At 39.3% G+C, this 26,428-nt stretch overlaps 1 protein-coding gene across 3 annotated transcripts in view; it reads left to right on the top strand.

Moving 5' to 3' along the window:
* LDAH (lipid droplet associated hydrolase) overlaps positions 1-26,428 on the top strand; it is a 124,300-nt gene that overhangs the window by 76,968 nt on the left and 20,904 nt on the right. For all 3 annotated transcript variants that reach the window (XM_040597517.1, XM_040597519.1, XM_040597520.1), the window contains one exon: positions 6,720-6,960. In XM_040597517.1, coding sequence (XP_040453451.1) covers positions 6,720-6,960 — 241 coding nt within the window. The remainder of the gene's footprint in view (positions 1-6,719; positions 6,961-26,428) is intronic.

Below are 26,428 nucleotides of genomic sequence, written 5' to 3'. Positions count from 1 at the left end.
ACATCTGTGTAAGGTGGCATTACTCTCTGTTGCACTGTTCCTGTTGGTAACAGTTCTACAGTTGGAATCTGATAGCTTGGTGCAGCATAAAAGTTGATGAGACTTCTGATACCTCCTTTAACATTTGAATTTTTCATTTCTTTCTATTTCATCTACTTAAGTCACTTGTCCCACCCAAAATATTATTTTGCATCCTTTGCATTTATAACCCTTAAAAATGTGTGGAGTTATGGTTCGCTGCCCATTGCCTTTTTGTTCCCATTTGCCAAGCTATTAGTATTATTTTATATATATTTATATAAAATTTCCATCAGAAATATTATTATCCAGGCCCTTAATTAGTTTTTTGCTGTATTTGTGGCTGGCTTGTTTATTTCTCCATAAAAAGCATGCTCAGTCTTCTCTGTGGGACTTAATTCTTATAAAGCACTTTGAAATGTTCAGTGATGAGATTCTTTATTAACTGTGTTTGAGATGCTTGTTCTGTTGCCTATCTAATATGCCCAAACATTCATTTAGGGTGACAGGAGATCTATAAGGTAGAAGGGAAGAAAGTGCACACAGTACGCTCTTACCTCAAACCAGGAGTGAAATAATGTTTTGTCACTTGTGTTCATTCTTTAGTTCTTTTGCTGTGATGAAATCATGCAGGTTTGTTGATATTGAGCTGTAACAGGCAGCTTGCTGATAAACCAACCAGATGGCAGCTTGAACAGCTGAAGAAGAAACCATTCAAGATTTTAAAATATAACTCTATTATATATTATATTGTATTATACTATACTACACTACACTAATCTATATTTTATATAATTTATGACTAAGCAAAGTGAATGGGGAAGTCCAGAACGTCTCGCTCCAATGAAAGGAAAGCCCACGCCCCAAGCCAACGCTGTCTGGTTTGCCCTATGCATTTTCTTGGAAATCTGCTCGACACAGCTGTGATAAAATAAAGCAAGGACTACTTCCCTGACCCTTGTTGTTTTGCCTGTAGGTTTCTGCATACTGAGTAGAAGAAATGGTGATTAATGTGGCATTCCATGTCAAGCATAGACTGTAGATTACCATTAAGTGCATCGTTATGTTATCTTTGAAAAATTTACTAGCTTTCACTTGACAGATAATAGCTATTCCTCTGCCAACACAACAGAGGAATAACAAAGGAATATGTGGGGTGAACTAATATATATCAAAAGAAGTGTTACTTCTGACAGAGAAACGGCTTTTGCTTTTCGTAGGATTTTGAAGGAATTTTAAATAAAACTTCCTTGCTTTTCTTTCTATCCCTGTGATTTGAAGTCATGCACGTAGTGATGCTGTTGCTACGGAGCAGGGGTGTGTGGCTGCAGGGTCTGTGGGCGAGCTGCAGAACCGTGCTTGGATGCTTTACTGAGTGTCAGTCGGTGTGATGGGTCAGTTATAAAACATAATAGATTGCTTCCTTGCTTCTGCCCGCTGGTTTGATCTCTGGAGTTCCTCGTGGGCTCTGAGTTGCATAACTGGCGTGTGAGCTGAGCCTTCTGGTTTTTGTGTTGGTGGTTATGATGTTAACCATTTCTGCACACCTGGTGATTAAGAACAGATTATGCAGCAGAAGCAAATACTCTCCAAAACCTTCCCCACTCAAAAGTCAGTGTGAGCCTCTAATGACTGCTGCTTCTGCCACTAAAGCAGGGTGTACGAGCTCTTTATTTCTGAGGAAGTTTCATTTTCTGATATTTTCATCAGTGGATCAGAGTCATGTGTTACGAATTTCTTAAAGATCTGAATATGCTTGCAAGGTGTCATGGGCAGGGATGGTCTGTCCATTGGGAGCCAAGGTATGGGACTGAGAAAGCAAATTCACTGACTTGGAGTCTCTTCTAAAGCAAATCTTTAAAATGGCTCCTGCTCCTTTCTGTCAGTTAGCGTCTGCCTTTTCACATCCTGCCTGCTTTTCTCTCCCATTTTGTCACTCTGTATTACGAGCAAGCGGCATGGTGTAACAGCTGTCTCTGGGCCCTCAGCTGTGTGGTCTCAGGAAGGTACACATCTGAGGTGCCTGAATCTGTAACCAGCATTTCATACACATACTCAGGACTACCTGATTTCAAATGTATTAAGCTCCTCATGGCATTTCAGGAGTTAATTGCTCTGAAAATGGAACCATTTTTTTTAATATGGTTGTAAGTGTAAGTTGTATGGTTTTTAAGCGTGGTTTTACATCCTCAGCACTGTAGTTTACCAGTCCCTGTAACAAATAGTATTACCACTCAAACTTCAAATCGTAGCTGATGAATATATTTCAACTCTTTCAGTAGAAGACAATAATGAAAAATATTACTGTGGTGTTTTTTTAGCTTTATCTGATTTGCATATTTTTAGTCTTTTTATAAGGAAACAAACATTTCACAAAAGTCCTTTGCCTGGTATGGTTGAGACTATTATATTGTACAGTGTTAAACAACAATTTACTGTAAATTTAATTCTTTGGCTTTTTATACTCTGTTCTCATTTTAATCAAAACAAAAAAAAAATCCAAATGTTTCTGCAAATCCAAAAACATGCTGAGATAGCCATTAGCTAGCAAAGACTTGAAGGTACTCAGTTGTCACCTTGTCATCTTCTTTTAGATAGGTTAATAGCTGAATACAAACCCCAGATGTACAGAAATATATGTGTTCTTTATTTAAGTAGTTTGGAGGAAGTCTTTGTTTTATTCTTTAGTATTTATATGAAGCAATCATCACATGAAATGAATCATACTCATTTAGGGATCCTGCCTAAACAAAGCTTCTTGGTCAATGCCATACTTTGGGGAACAGACATGTAATATTCTTTGCTCTGAGGGCTCACTTTTCCTGTGAAATAAATAGTTTCTTCTATGTTGCAAAATTTTACCGTGCAGGTCATACATACCTGAAGTTGATGGACTGATTGCTCTAGATACCAAGGTGTATAAACAGTGACAAAAGTGAAACTTTGAAATTCCCCACGTCTTCCTACTGTGGTGTGTGAAGGAATAACAGGCACAGTATATTGGGCTTCTAGGGTGGTTTGTTCTCTGGACGCATGCTCGGACCATGCCCCATTCATTTTTTCAGTGATACATATTCTGCTTGACTAGGGACTAGGAGCTGCCTTGGCACCACATCAAATTATGTGAAGGGCTTTCAGATAATGTTAGCTTTTTGTTACTTACGTAATATATGTACTTATGTTTACTTGTTGTTAACAAGTTCTAAAACTTCAGAGACACTGCGTCATATTATAGTTCCTTGAACCATTCAGATCTTGAGCCCTGTGTGATTTATAGAGTTAAAAATTAATGATGAAAATAGAAGCAGCTGCCTGGTGACTAACCCAAAGAGCATCTTTGTCTTGCATATTGAACTTTAATGCATGTGTCATCCTGAGTGTTGAAGTCTTGCAGTTTAATAGCATGTTAAATAAGTTGAATGACAGTTTTACAAATACTGTTTATTGTCACAAAAATCAACAGTGACAATTCCAGTATAATGTAAGGATACATGTACTATTTTTAGCGAGTTGACCAAAGCACACCAAGACGAGGTGATATGACCCACAGCTCTCAGTGACTCCTGGGCACAGGGTGTGTTTGCTTTCAGTAGAGTCACTGGCCAACTTTCAGTAGTCCCCTGATCCGCTCAAGTCTCTGTGACTAGTGTCTCTACTTGCCTGACTCTCTGCCTTCACATGTGTTTAACTGATAAAAACACTGGACTTTGAATTTGAGGTAATTTGGTTAATCTGGATTTCTCTCTCTAGCTGTATGCAATATTGTTTGTATTTTGCCTGATTGGTATCACAAGGAACATCTATCATTAAGTATGAGAATGGTTTCCATAAATAAAGGGGTCATTAACCTTCACACATTACTTAATGGTACGTTCTGCGACATTCATAGCTGTGATAATACCTGGTGCTTATGATAGGCAGTGTCCTCCATCTTCAGAAAGACTAGTTTTATAATAATTCTGAAAGTTGTAACTTGGATATAATTCTGTGCCATCTACTTTATTTCAGCTAGTGTAAGTTGGATATAGGTAAGATTCTGGCATTTGAAAGCTAAAAAAATAATTAACTGATATTGACCCTTTGAATCTCATTAATGTCCTTCATTTTACCTGTATATTTCTACTTCACTTACTGCAAGACACAAATATGACATACTTTTTAATGAACATATGTGTCATTATATTAAAATATGTCAAATCTGTTGTATCTGCAGTTGAAGCAAGCCTGCAGTCAAAATCCTGGCTCAGGAAGCTAGCAGTAAGCTAAGAAATAGCTGATAAGTATCTGAAAAATACAGATGTTACATTTCTCTATTACTGTCTGCACAAGATTAAAAAAAGGAAGACATTAAATAAAATTGTCTTCCATCTTACCACCATTTCATAAATTTGTGTGCCATTAAAAAATACAGGAATGCACGGGACACTCTAACAGCATTCTTGGTTTGTCCTTTTTCCTCCAGAGTTTACCAGCTTCCCCCAGTGGTTAGTACAGCACTCCAAGCAACTAATCCTGTATCTATAAACTGTAATGTCAAAGGATTAATGTGTGCCGGGGAACGCAGGTCAAATCTGCTTTAGATCACAACAGTTTGAGTTCAGCTCCTAGCTGAAGTATCACAAAACTACTATATAATTTAGTACAAGTCTTGCATTCCTATACTTCAGCTGCTGGTTGCCTTTAATAAAAAGAGGCCCAGGACTGGTTTCCCTGAGAATGTATTTTTCTTTGTCTAAAACCAAAGCAGTATCAGCTGGAAGGTTGAAGGATTTCTTAAAATAGTTCTGTATTTGATATAAATAGCACTTTCAAAGTCTGCTTTTAAGACACTGTGGAAAGTACAGCGTGGCAAGTTACTGATGATGGATGCATGATATGGAGGATTCCCTGTCTGCTCTCTGCCTGGATGAACATGGTGACTGGAGGGATGGGGGGCAATGGTGACAAGTTCCTGCCTGCTACAGCAGGTGCATCTCCTCTGTGCCTGCCCCACCAGCCCAGGTGCCCGTGCATGGCAGAGATGAGGCTCGGCAAGTGGAACTGGATGAGGATGGTGGTTGTTCTAGCACAGAGGTGCTGCCAAGTTTAAACAGGCCTACACCCTGAGTCAAAACTGCTGGCAGGTCATTGTCATAGGAGACTCCCTTCTGAAGAGAACAGAAAACCCGATGTGCAGACCAGACCCACTTCTGAGGGAAGTCCGCTGCCTCCCTGGGGCAGCGCGGGTTGAAGATGTGAAGAGAAAGCTGCCCACCCTGGAACAGCCCTCAGGTTATTGTCTGCTGTTGATTATTCAGGTAGGCAGCAATGAAGTTGCAACAAGAAGTCCAAGGGCAATCAAGAGAGACTTCAGGGCCTTGGGACAACTGGTTAAAGGATCAGGAGCACAAGTAGTGTTCTCCTCTGTCCTTCCAGTTGCAGGGAATGATGAGGGAAGAAACAAGGAGAGCCAGGAGATCAAGGGGGTCGAGTGCCCCCTCAGTGAGTCCCCTCAGTGAGTTTGCAGATGACACCAAGTTGTGGGGGAGTGTTGATCTGCTGGAGGGCAGGAGACTCTGCAGAGGGATCTGGGCAGGCTGGATCCATGGGCTGAGGCCAGTGGTATGAAGTTCAACAGGGCTCAGTGCTGGGTCCTGCCCCTGGGTCACACCAGCCTCACGCAGCACTACAGGCTGGGGCAGAGCAGCTGGAAACTGGCTGGGGGGAAAGGGCCTGGGGGTGCTGGTCAACAAATACTTTTTACAAAATAGTAGTCTAATGTGTGCAATGTGTAGAGTGATATGTGCAATAAGCAGACATATATAAATACATCTATTTTATTTATGCTGTCACCAACAAAACACAGTGGTTTATATCTAATTATCCACAAATGCAATATCTAGAACCTCTTTACTTTCTTGATACTTCCGTTACATACTGTAGTCTTCTGTCTGTGAGGCATTTTCCTGTATGAATGCTTACAATATGCTTTTACTTGCAGAAAAAAAGTTGCAGATATCCTTTCAGAATATTTGTTTGATCTTACCATTGGAATATAATTGATAGTAGGTGTATTCATTCATTTTTGGTTAGTGTGGATGGGGTTTTCATTCTATTTTAATGCTACGGTGCATTCTGTTACCATAACTCGTTTTAAAATACATGTGTTTCCCTATGACACAGTGATACTGTGCACCGCTGTGCACACCTTAGTGAAGGGGCTGGGTGCTTAGGCTCTTTTTCTGACCAAGCTTACCTATGTTGAGCTGCAGACTGAAAACCCCACATGTTGTCAAAACAAAGTTCCCATTCACAGAGGCTGACGTGTTTTTAATTTGTTTGGTTGGTTTACTTGGAGAAAATAGGTTACCAGATGGAATGGGAAGCACTGTACTCCTGCTGACAGGAGAGCCGGGACAGCCCGAGGTGGCGATGCTGCCCGATGCCCCTGGCGGGTCGCCGTCCCCTGATGCCGTGCTTCCTCCTGCGGGCCACTCTCCTGCTCAGCGCTCCCCCTCCTCACCCATAAAACATCAGGAACATGTACTTGTTTGCAATAATGTAACCTGGGCCCACCACAAAGCCTGACTAAGTGTCTGAGGTGCTGCATGCCTGGAAAGCCAACTGCATTTCAGGCAGAGACTCATTTAAAAACGCAGCCTCCTAGGCTGGGCTGTGGTGCGTAGGCCTTTGCTGACAGATGTTTTCTCCTGGCCTGGCAGGTTCTTCGCTCTGTGCTGCTGTTTCCAACCATAGAGCGTATGGCTCAGTCCCCTCAAGGAAAGCTCATGACCCCTTTGCTGTGCAAACTTCGTTACGTTCTGTACATGCCCGTCTACCTGCTGTCCTTTCTACCAGAGGGAGTCAAAGCCTCCCTGGTGCGGTTTGCTCTGCGGGGAATGAAGACCTGCGATGAATCATCCATAACAACTTCTGTGAATCTCTTCAGTGTGGACTGCATCGGTGAGCACCTCTTATTTTGTTACACCAACTTTTTTATTGCTTTCATTTAGTAAACGTTGATGTAGTTTTGTGGGCAAAAACTTTATACTAAAGCATGAATAAGTTTTGAAGGACAGATCTAATTTTTCTCAAACTTAAGAGCATGGGTACAGGAAAATCTCAAATGAGTCAGTTAAAAACAAAATCTTAAGGGGAAATAAACAAATAAAATATTTTTCCAAAGAATATATATATTTTTAAGAAAACTGACCTATATTGCTAACAGTATCTCATGATTAAAACAGTTTTGCAGTCAAGTTTATGTTACTTAATGTCTGTTTACGTTTTGCATTTCATTCATACTGGACGGTGAAAAGAAATCAGTCATCTGTTTCACAAAGAGTTCTTTGCATATGTTTTTTTAAGGCTATGATTTAACCAGCTGTATAGATTTTGTCTTCTGAATTGGAATATTGGTAAATTCAGAAAAGGGCCTTCAGCCTACAGGGATACCTTGAAGTTACTTTACGCACAGAAGAATTTCAGCACTCTTTGGGGCATACAGAGAAAGATAGAAGATCAACGTTCCTCCAGCGCATATTGTACACGTATTTTTCACATTGTAGTGAAAGAAACAGCTTTAACAAAGGGAATAATTTCAGATTAGTTATCTTAAGCTTAGAATGAAAACCAGAATATGTATCATACTATACTCCAGGTATTTTGGTAAGTCAGCAGTTGAAAATAATTTGTAATAGAGTTTGCATGCTAACACAATAATAATAGCGAGATGGAAGTTTTGATTACATTAATAGTAGTAAGAACACATTTCTACATGTCCAGTTATGCTGCAACTGTGATTGCAGCAAGGTCCTATAGCTTTCACGAATATCTGTGGATGTGTTGGTCTGTATTGGAGGCTTGCTGTAGGACTGCACAGAGACTGAAAGGCTGAAAACAGGATGGACAGTGAGGGTTCTTACTGCCAAACCTAGACAGCCTTGTTTATGTTGTACAAACCTGGCATAATGACAATCGCTGTGTTGCAGAACCTGGTGCCTGACAGAATCAGGCTCCGGGTTGATAACGTATATTTCTGATAAGGAGTACTGTGGTTTACTGCTTGAGTTCCTATTAATGTATGGCAGTTTTATGATGACCGAGGAGAAAGCAAGCATTCAGTTATATGTACAGTAGCCTTTCAGGCTTCTTCCTTTGATAATTTGGTCTCAGAGAAAGGTATGTGAAGGGCTGTGGGGTCGCATCTCCACAAGCCAGGAATCCTTCTCTGGTCCCCACAGATAAACTTTTACCTCTCAAAACACATTATCCACATCCAGGGTTGTATTGCGAATGGTCCTTGGCCTGCATTAACCTCAAAAAAAAAGCACAGCCAGCCATTGTCTGTGAATGCTGTTTGGCCCAGACCACAGCCGTGGCAGGCATAATTTAACAAAACAGATTTTATGTGCTGCTGTCGGAGCCTGACTGTCCAAGCTCTTCAGTCCCCAGGTGAATGAGCCCAGCTGATGTGTGCATGTCAGCCTGTTGTGATTTTCTGTGTGCACCGGTGTCTGATCTGTGTCCAAGCTGTAAGGTAAATTAAGGCAAGAAACCAGGCTGAAGGCTCATAGGATGTGATCTCTGCCTATGTTCATTTGTCAAATATTGACTGAATTTGTTATACCAGAATGAAACCCCCTGTGAGCCAATGTCCTGAAAAACGTGCATAAATAGGCCTTATTGATGCAACTAGTTTCTTTGGACTTAGGATACCATCTCTTTCAAGCAGAATCCCCTTTGATTTCATCTTTGGAAAATTATGATGTTTTACAGCCCAGTGACTCAGGACCACATGTGTGGATTAATAATCTTAGGGCATTCCAGATATTGCCTGTTAACCTTCTCTTGTATTGTTTGTGGATAATAGAAAATGTTAGCATTCGGCAAAAAATTTCTAAACCTAGCACAACAACCAAGTCTATCTTACGGACTGCTCACCTGTGAGTTACTGAAGCCTCTGAATTTGTGGTAAATGTTTTTCTGATTGATTCCTTGTCCCTTAATAAACTGCTAGATATGGTTCAGAAACATTCAGCAAATGAAGTTGTTTCTCCTCTCCAGGAAGGTTGCATGTCAACTCATTAAAAATATACATATTGCCTTTGGCATGTACAGCTGTTGCATTACTGTAATTGTAATAAAAGCTGTGATTAAGGGCAGAAAAGATGGTAAAACTTTCCTTAAAACTAATACGTCCGTTAAAACAAATCAACCTGCCAGGGATTTGTTACCACATCCAAAGCTTAGTCACAACAATGTTTTCTCTCCTCTTGAAAGGAAATGAGATTTGAAAACTTAATTATAGCGGAACTCTAAGACTGAGTGCTGCTCCCATTGACATCCAGAGTGAAAAGCTCCATTCAGTGGCAGCAGAGTCAGACCCTTGGTTGAAAGAGTCAGTGAAAGAAGAATTACATTACCTCTCTGTCCCACTGTTTCAGATTGTGTTTGTTCCTGCTTCTTATTCAAACTCATCTTTCCATTGTCCTAACTTTACGGTTGATGATACATAGAAGCCCCAGTCACACAGCAGAAAGCATTGCGATGACACTGTGCAGAAAGGTTGCATCATGTAACATCTTGTCCCAAAGGGGAAATAGTACAGAAAGAGGAGAGACGGCAGGGACTGTAAAGAAAATGGATTGTAAGGAAGGGTGGGAAGACATAGTGCATAAATAATAAAGCACCTATTATAAATAAGCAGAGGGGTCTGAAGGCAGTTTGCCTACCTGGATTAAACTTCTCGCAAAGATATCTTAGGGCAGAAAAAGCATTACAATGAAGAAACTAGCATTTGAGTATTTGCTTTCATGAACGTAGGAGATGAATAGACAGAAAAAGATGTTAGTGACCTTGATTTATCTGAAACATTGTCACTTTGTTTATTCAGGCTAGCAAAACAAGGCTACCTCTATCTAGCACAGTGGTGGTTGTTCTACAAATCATGTACAGCCCTGCAATGCTGGAATACTTTGGCACTCCAGTCCATTGAAACTGGTAAACATTTCTTTGGTGACAGATGCCAGTAGCAGACTTACAGTGACAGTAAACCATTCTATCTACACGGGACAGGATTTATTGTCCAGCCATTTGACTGGCAAACTTCCTCCATTTGTTTCTGTAAAATTTCCACAAAAGTACAGACATTACATAATGGGTAAACACTGCAAGGCTTTTATGAGAGGCAGGCTCACAGGTCAGAGGTTAACGTCTGGATGACAGTGAAGATACAGATAAGCACAATAGCAAGAAAAAACTCCAACTGGCCCAAATGAAGTGTGTCCTTTGTGATCTTGAACCTGTGACTTCCCCGGAGGAATCTCCCTGTTTGTTTAACCTGTTTGGGGAGCAGGAGAGCACTGTACTCAGGGGCAGGGGGAGGTCTGCTTTGTGCACTTCGGGCAGGTTGGGAAGGAGGGTACTGAGAAACCTGAAATGAGGGTTTCAGATGGGTTTAGACTGTCACATGAATGAAGGCTGGAGACAGTAAATTTGCAGTTTATTTTCAGCGTCCAAGAGATGTTGTAAGACAAGGAACTAAGATTAAAATTAAGAGTTTGGATTAAAATTTTTTCTTGTTCCAGTTGTGGAGACATTCAGATTTCATGTGAAGTGTTTACATTTCACGCATTTTACAGAGAAAAAGGGCTAAGGCAGTTTGGGACATTCCACTTTTATTCCCACAGGACTGTATATGAAACAAGAGTCCCAACTGCAGTATTGAGCCTTGTCTCCCAGCAGTAGCTAATTCCCTCTGTTGGCTGTACAGGATGACAAAATTACATCCCTGAAGTGCCATAGAGTAGAAAGCTTTCTCATAAGATAAAAATTGCAGAACTGTCAAATAGCACCTGGGAGATAAATTTGTATCAGAAGGCAATGAAACATAGGCTTCCAGTTGCTATGAAAATGGAACATAAGCATTTAAATTGACTACGTTATTTCAAAATTTTACCTCCAGGGAGCCAACTGGAAAACTACATTCTGAGTTTGAATTATCCCAACCATGGGATCTGTCATGTCTTGAGATCTGCTTCTATTCCAGTTCTGTCTTCCTAATCAAAGAGATTTTAAACGTGACATTATGGGTGGTCTTCACCTGACCAATGTGGACATCATGCTGTCTGAATAGCTGACATGTAAAGCATGACAGGGAATCACACCCTACAAATGACTGTTCCTTTTTATGGACTGCAAAGGGACCCTCTGTCTACTAGATACCTAAAAGTAGAGGAGATAAATCCCACTCCGTATTTACTGGCTGTTCGTTTTGCTGCAGACATCAGGAAACAGCGTAGTCTGAACTGTCTGTGCAGCCTTCGCCCTTGCTGCTAGGACAGTAAGATATCCTGTCCTTTGGCTGCATGAGCATTTACAGCTGCTGGTTTCTAGGAAGAGTCCTGTTTCCCACCTTCTTTGAAACTTCACTTTACATCTTCACCTCCGTTTCCTGTAAGATGGCAAATAAGACAAGTAAGACAAGATGGCAGATTTTTGGAGAGCTCTTTTGGGGGACTAAAATGCTGTAGAAATAACTACCCATCTAACTGAAGTACTTGGGTAAGGACAATGCGTGGTTTTATATTAATGGCACTCATTAGTGCCTCCACCTATTCTGCTTATATTTTTGAGAGTTAAAAAACAGTGTTTAAAGTATTAGGTAAGCACTTGATAAATGAATTCACCTGAAATGGTGAAATAAGAGTGCTTTGCCCCATGAAGAGTATTTTTAAAACCTGTATAATCACATAGCTATTTTTTTGTTTGTTTGTTTTTAAATTCAAATGGTGTTCTTTTCTTGCACTGAAATTAAAATTTAACTTGTAAAAGTAACAGAAGATATGATGAGCACCTCTAAATTCAGCATGGAAGGCAAAGCTCTTTTGGTTTTGTTTTATGCAGCAAAATTGAAAGAGCTCTGCTTTCTGTGCTGAATGGAACTAAAACTCTCCATTGGGGCATGCAAGGCCGGGGGGAGTTGCACATTATATTCTCATCTAGGTTTTATTATTTCAAGCGCTGTACTAGCACATTTAAAAAAGAACCTGACATTCAAGAGAAGCAATGAGCTATTGCCCAGCATCACATAGCTGATAAGCAGCAGAACTGTACATAGACCTACGTCCCAGGGCAACAGTTGATCTACTGAACCTGCTTTAACCATTAGTTTAACCTTATGAATATATATACATATGTTAGTCATGAGCAGCTTCCATGAACCACATTGGTTAGACAGGCTGACATGCATGCAGTGCATTTTAAAGTAGAGACAGAAACTGGTACTACAAAGGATTTCAGGTAGCACCTTGCAATCTCACACCTACATTTTTTATAGTGGGCAGGAGAATAAAAGTTTTCCCTCCTCCCTCACTGCTGGACAACTGTGCAAAGATCTTTGAATCTAGACCGGTACATTTCCAAGTTGATTTTCCAGGCTAACTGAAATCTAAGTCCTGTAGTAAAAAGTGATTGTCTTGTTTCTTCTGATGAATGAACATTTTAAACAACTTGTGGCTGTAATGCAGAAATTATTTCAAGGTTATTTTTCTACTTTTACAATTAAATATGTATAGAATTTCAGACATGATGTATAGCTAGACAGAATTTCATGGAGAACAGAATTTGCTGATGTGGGACGTAAATTACATCTACATAAACTAAACACTATTAAATCTCTACAGTGTAGTGTAGTATATCACAGGCAGGCAAAAAGGATGAATCAGCAGGTCTCCTTTCTTCTTCCTACATGCATTCTTTGATACTCAGTGGGGCAGAAAGAGGTCAAAATGATACAGGAGATAATCTCCCTCGCTCTCACTAGCATCTAACATTCAAGAGAAGTCATCTTTCCTGAAATCAGGTAACTCTACAGCTGTCTCTTACAAGGTGTTTTTTGCCTGTATCTGAATTCACTACTGCCAGTTATTGCCGAGGGTCAAAAAGCTGCTTTAGGTGGCCCAGCAGTCTGGCCCGGCATGCTAAATCTTCTGATTCTGCAGAGTTTCTCGGCAGGCTTCTGTATGCTGTCACAGTTGAGTCCTATCCACTTCTGACATTTTAAGTGATGATTGTAATATGTATTTCTGCAAAGTGTTTAAGAGCGTGTTTCCTTACCTGTGGAAACACAGTAATATTTTATCACCTGCTTCGCAGGAGAAGGGGCCAAAGAATAACAGTCTTTAATATTTTCATGTTTCCTCTGCTACTGTTTATTTTCCTGTGTGGTGCCTGACTAAAATGTTTGTTTAATGCAGTTGGACAACTCACCTTACCAAGGCAGCACTTAAGCTGACGGAAAAAACTCACATCTGCTTTATTCTTTCTGTGAGTGAACTAAACTTTTCCTTATTTCGAAGTAGGATGCTCATATTAAATTACTGGAGGCAGGCAATGACTTTTATGTATTTATAGTCCTATTTATTTTTTAAAGTCAATCTGCTTCATAATTTACCCTATTTCCAAAAGAAAGAAAGATGTTTAACAAGGACTTTTATTACTTGCAAAAGCTTTTACTTTCCTGTGAAAGCCTTGTGAAAATAATAGTAATAATGTGGAAATTTCTCATTATTTATTTCTGTTAATTATTCCTCTTTTTCTTCTTGGAGGGAAAACCCAACGTAAAAACCTCCCGTCATAAATATTACTCATAAGGCGTGAATGTTTTGATAGTGGAACTGGTGATCATTTCCATGAAATGTGAGGCACAGTTGGGATTTGGTTGGGAAAGGGGAGATTGTTTATTCACCCCTGGTGGGGTTTCATCCCCAGGGATATGATTTACTCCCACAAATTTGCAGCGAATCTAATGATGTGTTGCAAATGGCATGAAAAAGGAAGGGGTAACATCAACAAATCAGAAAAGATGTTGAAAATAAGTGTGTGCCAGTTAAGTGCTAGCAGCTTTGTGCTAGCCAGTGCCAGATAGCCATCTGCAAATGGGCACTTTTATTTTCCCTGGGCCAAATACAAAGACCCCTGAATTCAGGGGAAGGATTCCCTTCTGCAGTAGGCTCACACCTTTTGTCTCAGAGGTGTCTGTCTAAACTTCCCCAAGGAATATCTGGAGTAGGGCTTGTAACTCTCTCATAACTTGTGTTTACTTGTTGGGAATTTAGCTTGATTCATCAAACTCTTTCATCATGCAGTCCCAGCAAAGCACTTAAACACAGGCTAAATTCATACACATGAGTAAACTATAGGCATTTGTGTCTTGGAATAAGGTGTGGGTTTCTTGAACGTGACGTTTACAAAGCTACTAATGAATGCAGTACCTGTCATTCCATGTGCCTAAAGGGGACACTGGTCTTGATGTAATTCCTTATAGTCAGCTAAAACCATATTGCAATCTGCCTTGCTGCTGCTTCTTGTCATGAAAATGTCCCCCAGCTTTTACCTCTCCCTTGCCTAATTCTTTTGCGTGACAGTATTGGCAAGAGGATAATGCCTGCAGAGTCTTCTTGGATCTTTGGAGGAAATACTGACTTGTCTTGAGGAAACCCTATGGTGCAGGAGATTGCTTGCTTGTTAGTGCAATGGTCAGGTCTATTTAAAATGAGCTTTAAAAACAGTGGTTTATGTTTAATGAAGGATGGTGTAGAGTTCACCCGTCAAGCCAATCAAGGCCACTCCACATGAGAGGAAGTTCACCTGGTTCAAAGGATGGGTAGTTCAGTTGCTGAATTTCATCAGGGGTTCCTCAAGAAAGAGTCAGCATCAGGTCCCTATCCAGAAAAGCACTTAAACTGACCTCCATATGGAACTCACATGCATAAACCTTCATCTAGTAGAGCATATTAATCCTAGTAAAGCTCAGACAGGAACCACAGTGTGGAGGTGCTAAATCGCTGCAGTGTCCATCCTGGCCGCTCCCTGTGGGACTGAGCACCACCAACACCAGACCTTTCTATGCTCCTTTTGCAGGGTAAGAGAGCAGACACTTTCCAAAACCAAAAATCTGGACTCCAGCAGAAATCCCGTCATTACAGCCATCTGCCAGGGTATGTGAGATCTTAAACTGGAGATTAATTTTTCCAGCTAAGGGATAGTTCTGTCATTTGAAGATGATGGGAGTTGTTCCAAAGTAACTTAGGGCAGGATTTCAGTTTCCATCACACACCCCACTTCACCTGCACATGCTTCATCACACAAAATAAATGTTTTTCACACTCCTCAACAAAGCATCTATTGTTTGTAGAGCACCTGGGTGTAATTGTTGAATAGCTTCTTATTTTTGCCTTCAGTCTCTACTGTGGTTTCTCAAGCACAGCTGCCTGATTTTCTTGTATAGTTTTGATCTTCCTGCAGCTATAGTACCAAGCATATTGTAGAAGTCCATCATAACAATTGCAGCTATTTCTGCCTGTTTATGTCGATCATGGTTATATATTAACTGGTATGTTTTCATTCTAAATTCAAGTGTAAACTTAAGCAGAACCCAAAGTCAATGTTTATATCTTGTAAACCTCTAAACATCAACATTTTATCTAATGTGTGTGTGCATGTGTGGAAGCACATGTTCCTGCATTAGTCATCCTTGATACTAAGCAGTTCCTTCTGTTTGATGTTTTAAACAATAAGTTATACAATATTTCCGAGATTGCTGTTGGCAATAATTACTGGTAGAAAATATGTTTTCCCCATAGGAAATTACACTACTGTTTGGTATTATTAGTTCTTACCACTGTTTTCTGACTCCTTCTGAGAACAGAGATTGCTTCCTCAAGAGCAAAGAATAAACTGGAAAGGAAACTAGTGTTACCCCTGAAGAACCTTACAATTAGATGGGTGAACTTACCAGGAAAAACTGTGACCAGCTAGTAGTACATTCCCTGAGTTCAGTCTCCTTTTTTGCAGGGCATTTCAATTTAGCATGGGAATCCAACCTAGAATTGATTCATCACTTTGCAGTTTAAGCAATTTTGCTTTAGAGTTTAGAGGACTTTTGAAAGAGCCATGTTACAGCATGTCAAAGTACAGATGAGCTCTGTTGCACATGAAAATAGTAGGTTTTGGCAATAATTGTCCCATTGAAGTGATACTGTTTTCTTCTAGTACCCTCTGCTTTAGTCTCTCAAAAGGATGAGCAAATCTCTGTATTCATATCTGCAACTCAAGTGTTGAACAGTCAAGAATTTCGAATTTTAGACTCTAAAATCTTTAGAGCAGAAATTGTGTTTTTCCTGATGGTCTGAATAGCCTCTGACACACTGAAGTCAACTCTTGGCTGGGACTTTCAGCATTCCCACACAGTATAACTACTTCTTAGTTGCAAAAAAGGTCTAATAAGGCAGTCGGTTAGGACTCTTTCCTTCTGCTACAATTTTCAGCAAATTACCAATTTACTTATATATTTTCCAGTTTACCTTTACAAATGCCAGGAATGAATGGGAATTAAAATTTGCCAATGATTTGCATATTTTTTAAGTATTTCTCAAGCATTTTTTAATACCAGTTTATTGTGAAATTATCCTGCTGCCAGGCAGATTTACTAAGGGAGGCATCAGCGAAGCCTTCTGGGAAAAACTGGACTAAGAATCTGTAGAGGTTCTGTGGGAGTCTCTTGTGTGACAGAAAAAGCATCCTTTCAAGCTTTTCTATCTGCAGTACTGCCAGTACCTGACAATGTGTCCCCAGTCTCTACTGTGGTCCTTAGCCAATGCAAACAAGTGTCTAAAGTAATAGCAATAATAGCAATTAAATGGCAAATAGTGAAATAGCAGATGCGTTCTGTGAAAAACTTGACAGTAAATGATAGTTTTGTAAGGCAGAGTATCAGAACTGTCCTGGGAAGCTACAGGGTCAACATGGGAAAGAGAGATGTATGGAAACAAGCTATAGAGAGTGAGAGACTAATGAGAGTGTAATGAGGTTGCTTGTTTTTCACAAAACATAAGACATGGTTATTAAAACCACTGTACTTCCTCAAAAGAATATTTGCAAGTATACATGGGTGTATAGAGGTTGGAGCACTTTCAATCAGACCAGTGTCATGGGAGCTTTGGCTTCCTTGACCATGAAAAAGTGATTAACATTGAATCATTTAGTAAAGAAGGCCTGATGATGAGTTTAAGGGGAAAGATAAAAACAAATTCTCTATCATGAGCAAAAGTGCACTCATGAAGGATCTAAAATTATGCTAGAAAAAGAGATTTATAAGACATCAAAGAAATACTGGCAGGAAGATGGTAGATGATCTAGGTGATGTGCAAGTAATGTAAACTTCAAAAGTATGGAAAATAAAGTAGTCTTGCAAGCTTTTAAAAATCATCAAAATTAATAGTTAATTGGCCTTAACAGACATAGGTGAGAGAACTGACAGAACTAGAATATCAATATAAAGGGACCTAAATTTATTGGTAAAGAAGAGCAGGGAGAAAGGAGGATTTAAAGACAGGGAGACTTGCTGAATATTGTGTCCACCAGACCATGACAGATGGATTCAAGAGACTTTTTCTGAGGAAATTCCAAGCCATCCAAAGAGCAGTATGTAGTGTGCTTGATGTCTGTAGAGGAAGGAATTCAGCAACATTTAGACTGTTCATCCAGTTTTCATAATGCATTGCCTTTCATTTATGTATTTATGCTAGGACAGTAATAGTTAACATGTCTACAAACATAGAGCTCTATTCATCCACTAATCCCCTTAAAATCCTGTCATAGTTGGTGGACACTTGTCTAACCTATCTAGGTGACTACTTTAGGATAACATGAATTGTGTTCTTTCCACTGACTGTGAAGGAAGAAAAATTAAGCTTTAGATACCCATATTTAATGAGGTGAATCCCATGACAGATGTCAAGTAACTATGTCCTTCAAGGAAAAAAATATAGGTAAGAGTTGTTTAGACTAAACAAGGGACAACTGATAGACGTGGTAAGAATTTTCAAGTAAAGAACAATTTAATTCACATGTCCGTGATAGACAAGGTAACGTGTAATGGAGTACATTGCAACAAAGGTGATTCAGTTTAGATTTTAGTTAGTTATAAGAATAGAATTGTAGACTGGATTTCCTAGGAAGGTAATAAAACTTTCATTTGTACTTCCTAAGGACAGAATGGATAAGTATCTGCTGAAAATGACACGGTATCATTTATTCTCCTTAAGACTAAAAGACCGATGGAAATTCCTCCAGCCCTGCAATTTCATACACACTAATTAAAGATCCAAGAGTAGGATCCAGAATTTCAGAACTCTAATAAGAGGCAATTTGCCACAGTAAGAACCAAGCAAAACAGATGAACAGACGCAACATATAATGTTTGAGGAAACCAAAATATAAGCAAAAAACGTCAGGCACTAGTGGAAAGCAGATCTAAAAATTCAGGAAATGTCTGAATATCTGAATGAATCTACATTCTGCAGGTTGAATGTATGATAGAGAAATGTTATAGTACGACCTGGCAAAGATAGGTGGGTTGCCTCTAGAATCAGCTAAATGAGCATAGGACTGGTGGTTCTACTGGCATATGATTATCTGTACTGTTTAATGAGTTTCCTGGTATGGTTTTAGTCTTCTCTAACTAGCATTCTTCTAGTATTCAGGCATGGTTCAGGAGTTAGCACTGCCATGTACCCTTCCCAATAAGCAGTTTGGGTAGAGGAAAAATTAAACTGTGAAAACAAGCCGTTCTATTCCAGCTGGCCTCAGGGCCACAAAATAGTTGCTGGCTTCTTTTAACCTGCAAAAGCAGCAACAGTTTGATTGTTGAAAAGCAGTTGTGAGAGAACAGACTGTGGAAATTTGACTTCACAGTTGTCAAAGCAGAAGCTGGGAAATTGGTAAGTCCAAGTAAGAGATGGTGCATTTAGTGTTTGAAGGGGGGTAATATAGATTAGGAAAAGGCATTTTACAAAGGTATTGATCAGTGAAAAGAGGAAAGGCTATCAAAAGCAAGCCAGTGTGGAATATGGTCTTTACAGAACACTGTTTATGGGACAACAGAGCAGATTGTTTTCTAACAAATGAGTACTTGATGATGATAAAGGCAGATAAATCATTATTCTCCAAACCATCAAGCCACGTCTGGAAGTACTATACTATCCCTTGGGTTTGAGAGTAAACCTGTAAGTCTCTAACATCAGAGAAGGCAAACTAATAAAAAAGTTCTGTTCAGACTTTTATGTAAGAAATGCGGACTAAGTAAGCAAGTTGTAGCCACTTTTCGGTGTTTTACCTGAATCTAGTAGAATTGATGTTCAGTACATGTGACCCTGATAGTACAGTACTAACCTAGCAGGATATCTTCCTAGAGACAGTAACAAATATTGCAAAAAAATTAGTTCCAAATTTGAGGAATGTAAGCATTATTATACTAACTGAGATATACTGTTGAGTTACACAGGAACTAGTACCTGGAAATGAGATCAAAAGTCCATCCTGTCCAGCCTCTCAATTCCAGTAGCAGTCAGAACAAAATGCTTCCAAGAAGAGGGCAAAAACTCTGCAATGCAAAAGTGTCTGCCAGTTGGTAAAGGCATCATTCTTAGAGGTAGAAGCTTAAAGACCTGAAGCTTTTCTAGTGGTATGTATCTCTAAACTTTGGCTGTAGCTCGTTAATAGAGTTCCCAGTATTTGTTGACTTCCAGTGTCTTTGTTGTCACTTGCTACTTTCTTAGCCCTGAGAGGTTCTCACTGTAACAGGCTGTATCCCACGTGCTGTATCATATGTGGTGTGAAATGGATTTCCTGTTACAGGTTCTGATTAATTCTACCTCTTAATATTCATTTGTAAATGAGTTGCAAAAGGTTTTTTTAAGAATTAAAGCAGTATCTTCTGGGCCTGGCTGCACTTCAGATTTGTGTTCTTTAATCATAATGAGCTGTCTTTTATTAAATGCGCCAAACACAAAGGAGGACAGAGACAGCTGGAAAGTGTTATTTTACTGAAAAATGCATGAATTAACTAAATGACATTCAACCTGGAAAAATAAAGTTAATAGAATACATATGAAAAAAAAATATCTAAAGCATAGGTTCTCTGTAGGTGGGGAACAGAATCAAGGAAGCAAGAAGTAGTGGACGGGCAAGGTAGGCCAGGAGGGGTGGTAAAAACTTGCCATGCTGCAGGGTCTCAGAATACCCTATAGAAATACAGAGAATACCCACAGCCTGCACCACCGTCACGAGGGGGTCACTGGTCTCTGTTACAAACTCCTCCAGTTCTAGCTAAAGAAAGTTTATTCATTTCTTGGTGAAAAAAGATACATAGTATACAGTGGTCTTAGTAAGACAGCGTAAGAAGCCCCTCCAGTCTCTGTATTCATCTGCTCAGGGGGTCAGTTGGTCAAAATATGGTGAGAGTAGTGGCACCAGATTTGCATTTGGGAAGCATATTGAAGGTAGGGCTGTAGTCCCCTTTTCCTCTGACTTTGTCTACTCTGGGAAATCAGATAGTACGTTCTTCCAAGGTTAATGTTGTTGAAATTGTGCTGTCTGGACCCTGAAGTAGAAATTTGGCTTCATGTTTCTCCCTGTACCCATTCCAGAGCATAGCTCCTACTAACTTACAAAATAGAACAATATTTTGATGTGTGGGACTTAATAAATTTACACCTACAGCCACAATCTTGTTGATAGAGTCAACATAATCTGAAGCCAACAGCAGTAGGGAAATGAAGTGAGCTCGGGTAACCCTTTGTAGTCTTATGTTTATTTTAGACTAATGAACAAGCTGTTGAAGAATGCGTGTGTCCATCCATTAAAGTGTGGAGATTGGGGCTATCTTCACAGCCATTCATTTTTGTTGGAAAAGGAACTATTCTGATTACTTCCTGAAATTCATTAGCCAATGAAGTTAAAAAGGTAGTTGTTTTGTTTGCTGGGGTTTTTTTAGTTTGTCATTGTCTCTGTTGTTTCATTAGTATGGCATCTCTTTCTATTCTTTCTGTCACAGTAAATTCATCTCCTTAGCCTAGCAAAGAATACAATATTGTTTTTATGTAATTAAGATACCGACTACAGGGCAAAACCGCACAGAACAATATCTAGTCATGTCAGCACAATAGAGTTGATTTTTAAATTAATCAAGGGCATGTATATCTCTCAAAGTTTATTAGGGTTAAGGCAGAAATACTTAACCCTCTTTTATTTTTTACAGATATGTGCATCATGTGTAAGTCTTTTTTTTTTTTTTAAGATTTCTTTCCATACAAACGTAGTTTTAACTCAAGATTGAATTTCCACAAACAACGTAAAGAAAGTAATAATAACCCAGCTAGACACGTGTTTCTTCAAAACTTGGAAATCTTCTATTTCGTATGTCACAGTGCTTGACTGCACTGTAGATATATCAATGTGTTTGAAGTTCAACTCAATAGATACAGGTATTCATCTAACAACTGGCTAATTGAATTGGTGGTTAAATAACCCTAAGCACTGAAAAGCTTGATTGATTTCAGTCGTTATTGTTTGTGAAAACTAATAATTTAGCTGAAGGATATTAAGTCCTTACTGTGACACTTTGGGTTAAAGAGCTACCAATGATATAAAGCACTCTTTTCTTTTCTAGATCCTTGATTTGAGCCCAATCAGGGTTCCTCTATCACAAAACCCCCACAAATAAATCAGACGCATTTTGGCACAGTTTGTCGTCTCTGCTTAGCAAATGTATAAGACTAAACTGACACTGATCCTTAATCACCTTTAATCCATGGAGAGGGAATGATCCTACCAGGGCAGGAAAAAGGTCATTGACAGGATCATGGGGAGAAACTAAGTTGGCAGTTAATTTTATAAGCCTGACCTGAGAATAAATGAAGGGCTTCCATTTTCAAGGTAATCTGTGTGTATAAAAGATTTGCATATAAAAAGTCAGGACATTTTAAGAAGGTATTTATGTTTTAAAAGCACAATAGACATGGTATTTGTCTATTAAAACTTTTGATTTCACTTTTGAGCTCTAAGGCCATATTGTTTATGATAATTATATAATTAACAATAGATTTTTTTCATTATTAAACTCTGGTGACCTGGTTATGAATTACAAGGGGGTATCATCAACTTGAAATGGAATAGAATGTATTAAAAATGCTTTGAGGTTCTGTAGCTGTCACCAGGTATGTTGACCAGTTTCTGTAGATTTGTAACCAGTTTTTTCTTTTTTTGAGAAATGCCTTTTCTTTCCTAGTTGCTATGTGAAAAACCCACATGAAGGAATATTTACAGAGGCCATGATGCTGCAAAGATTCATGTTATATGCTTCACATTCTGTGCTTTAGATTATACCACTGACCCAGGCCAACTCATAATGTATCAGTCCAGCATATGCATACAGATTTGAAGGAATGGGATTAGACAAACAAAAATAAGAAAAAAACCTGCTGAAATTGGCTTTAGACTGTAAAACCAGATAAACGAATTGAATAAGCAAAAATTTGTTGGCACAGAGCTAAAGAGCTTTGATATGTTCCATTCCTAGAAATCCTAGGCTGATTCAAGACAAAATCTTTAGGAGCCTGTGTCCTAGATAGGAATCTAGAGATCAGAGGTACTGGGTTGTTGCCATGCAGGCAAAGGATGAGAAAAGAATAATCTTTATTCCTTTCTTCCAAAGTCTTTTCAGGAGAGGACTGCAGTTCATGTATCCTCAGTGGATAGAGATGGCTTCTTGAGTCAAATCTCTGTGAGTCAGGATTTAGGACTGAACTCCAGCCTTGATACTGCAAACCATCCAAGCCAAGTGCTGTCAGGTCATTGTGTGGGTCTCTGACCAGAGTTCTGAAGCACCCACATTCAAGTCCATGAGAACTCCGTTCTTATTTCAGGATATGAATATCCAGCTTACTAAAGGAACCTGTACATTTGTTGTTCATCTCATTTACACATCTCATCATACCTATGCTGTGGGGTTCTTCAGACACTGAATGTTTTTGTGATTAAGTTTTGTGGTTAAGTTCCACCTTCAGCAAGCAGATTGGCTTGCTTTCAGTAGAAAACTTATCAACTTGCCGTAAAGCTCATGCAAATGCTGATTTCTTTTTTTTTTCATTCATTGTATTTCAATGCAAACACTCACCATTTTATGACAAGGTCAGCTTATTTCAGTTGAACCGAGTTATCGGTTAGGGATTGATGGAACACATACCTCTTTCAAACTACAAGACAGTTCTAATCCTTCAAACACTTAACATTATCACTTTAAGCATTCCTGTTGAAAGCAGAGGCAGCAGATCTTATGCAGAAGTGTGTGTGTGTGTGTGTGTGTGCGCGCAATATTGTGTCCTCCAAGCCTTTTGTGTTGGTTTCGCTGAGTCAGTTTAGAGAAACATCTGAAATTCAGCAAATACAGTTTTCTCATAGGGACACATCTTGACTTCCAGTGCTTACAGGCTTGCCCTTAACTCTGTTTTTGATGTGTTTTTCATTGGATAGCTTTTAAGATTTTACTATTTGCTCACTGTAAAATGCAGCATTCAAGGTAGTAGTGAGCAGTTCTAGAGGGACATGATCAGTCTGGCTCCGTAAATTCCATTATTGTTAAAGAAATACATTTTTCAAGGACTAATTAATAGTCATTATGTTTACATAATGCTTTTCACTTCAAGTATTTTTGAGACAGTCTACAAAAACCACTCCATTGACATAGCAGCCTGAAGTATGTTTATAAAATGCGGAAACTGAGACATACAGATTTTGTAATTTGCACAGGGTCTCAGAGGACTTCAGTGATAGTTCAGAAAAATTCCAGGCCTCCTGACCTTTCATCCCACATTCAGGCTTATCTTTCACATGTAATGATTTTTCAGAATACTAATTTCAAACTTCTTTTGTCTTTACTAAACCCCAGATGTTACTCTCTCCAGTGAGTAGTGAGACACAGTGGTGAATGCCAAACAGATTGAAGCTACATTTTCACCCCAACTTCAGCATGTACACCAGGGTCACAACTCCGATACAACTTCCACACAGCCCATTATGGGAATTTCCTGTGTTTGCATTTTGAGCCAGGGTCCTGCAGACTCCTGGATGTGCTTTATTTTGTGCAGTGACTAATTCTGCAGATTGTGATGAGACAGCTTCATCACTCAGGAAGTTCAGCACATGGGCTCTAGTTTGATTTTTATATTGTACTTGAAATCATGACAGTCAAAACCAATAAATATTTGTTCCAGGACTCTTGGTAATGATTCTGGGAATCTTTAGAGATTTTCTGCTAAAGCAAGCATTAGCACAGGTTGGAAGTCTTTCCAGAGACTGTAACCCCAGAGAACAAGCACTGACAAAGTGATCTCACAAGATGACCTTCTATGCATAGCCTAGTAAAGATTTCAGAGGCCATTCATTTTGTATGCCTCAGCTTCTGGTTGTGCCCAGTTCACAGCCTGGTTTTCAGAGCTGCTGAAATGCTCGTAGTAACAGTCCCTGGGAGCCTTTTGCGATGGCTTTCCAATTACACACAAAAAGGCAGTGAATTCTTCTGAGTTATTTCCTTTGAAAAAGCAGCTTGGTATTCATGAAATAAGGAAACAGAACCAGTTTTTTTGAAAAGGAAAGAACTAAATATTCAAAAAATGCCAAGGTTAGCAGAGTATAGCATTAGGAAATAGCAGAGAGATTTCTCCCTGAACTTGTGACTTAGCTTTTGAGAAAAATAGCTTTTCTGAAGAAGCCCAGTTTGACATTCCGCAGCAAGCAAGAGAGAAGGTTACTGTTCCTGCTCTATAATGGTATCTCTTTCAATACAGCTTTCCATAGACATTAAACATCTTACAGTGTAGTGTGGATTAGAGGGAAGCAGTAGATTTAGGATATTTTGTCCTTAATAAAGATTTCGACAGTGTCTCCCATTATATGTTCTTATAACAACTTTGGGGAAATATGACATACCTGAAACAAGTACCAGACAGATGTATGACTGTTTGGAAAATGGGATTCAGGAGGATTTTTGCAACTGGAAAGATGTAGCCAGTGGGGTTTTCTAACAGTCTTATCTTCATTCCTTTAGTATTCAGTAGTTGTGGTAGGGATATGACTGACAGAATACAGTGTGTGTTTGCTGAGTTTACGGGTAGTGCCATGCTAAAATATGCTGCAGATACACTGGATAGGAACAGGAGCAGAATGACCTTCGCAAGCTAAGAGAAGGGGCTGGGGGGCTGGGAGAGGAGAATGCTGTCATTCCTTAAAAGAGCCGAGTTGTTCTGTACATAAGTTAAGCGCAAGGGATGGTAAATTCACTCACTAGTTAAGCAATAGTTCTGCAGGACAAAATCCTGGGAATATCGTGGGTCACAAGCTGATGTGGGTTAATATGTCATGTTGTAAAGTAAGACATGATTTTTGTATGTATGAAGAGGTACATGGGCTGAAGCGGCTCTACTGTTGAGGAGAGAGACACTCTCTAGCATGAGCTGAAACAGTGTCAGTAAAATTCAAGGGAGAGATGAGCTGCTGGGCATATCCAGAGGAAACCAAGCAAGAATGATAGCAGACCTAGAGAATATTACATGAAAGGAGAGATTGTGGGAGTGTAAGTTGTCTTGCCTTTGTAGATATTTGCCCTAAGATTGATTGTATTAACTGTATTAACAATTAGAGGAGCTCAGGGCAACATGCATATATGTCAGTGCAGCAAATAGGTATACTTATCAGTTTCCTGTGGCAGTAAGCTTCATAGTTAATTGCATGTGACAGTAAAAAAGTACTTCCTTTTATTAGTTTGCATTTTGTTGTATTGTGCTGTAAGAGAGGGAAAAACAGTGTATTGTGAAGTATCATGAACATGATGGCAAGAACGCATCTTTCATTGTGCTGCTTTGATTGTTTTCACCACCATTCTCAGTTTTGCAGTGCCCTACAGAGGTTGTGCCTGTCAGCATACACAGTTTTTCAAGTGTGGTCATGCTGTGTGATTTCTATAATGGTACTGCAGAATTCTTTGTCATGCTCCTCCTACTGTTTATGAAACATAATATATGATTTGATTGGAATTTTGAGTAAATGTGCACAGTGAACGACTGTCATCTTAAGGGTGTCCAGTTTCTGATTCCATTCTGTGCATTAATTTAGAAGCTAGTAATGGAAAATAATGTTATGATTTTTTCCTGCGTGTATGTTGGTTACCATTTCTTCAATTCAGATTTCATTTGCTAGTGCGTTGATTTTTTCTCTCTCCTCTTTAGGTCTGTCCCACACTTCTCACTTCCTGGTCCTCACAAACTGACTAGCATTGTGTCCTGTGCAAATGCTATCCATAATCTACTTATCCATTGACCAGATCATTAAGAAATAAGTTACCCATTATTTTAATATGAAGCTGGACTAGAATCTTAGGTCAGGTTTCATCTCATCTCAGTTTAGGCATTTAATTCAAGTTAAGCTCTAAAGGCTTTATGACTGAAAAGAGAGTCATCTTGAGAAGTGATTTAACCCACCCCAGAAATTATCAAATCACCAGGTATGTTCAATAATTATTTAAAGATTTCAG

The sequence above is a fragment of the Falco naumanni genome, chromosome 6, assembly GCF_017639655.2.
Source record: "Falco naumanni isolate bFalNau1 chromosome 6, bFalNau1.pat, whole genome shotgun sequence".
Taxonomy (NCBI): Eukaryota; Metazoa; Chordata; class Aves; order Falconiformes; family Falconidae; genus Falco; species Falco naumanni.
The sequence above is the reverse complement of the archived record's forward strand: the minus strand, read 5'-3'. Positions and strand labels throughout refer to the sequence as shown.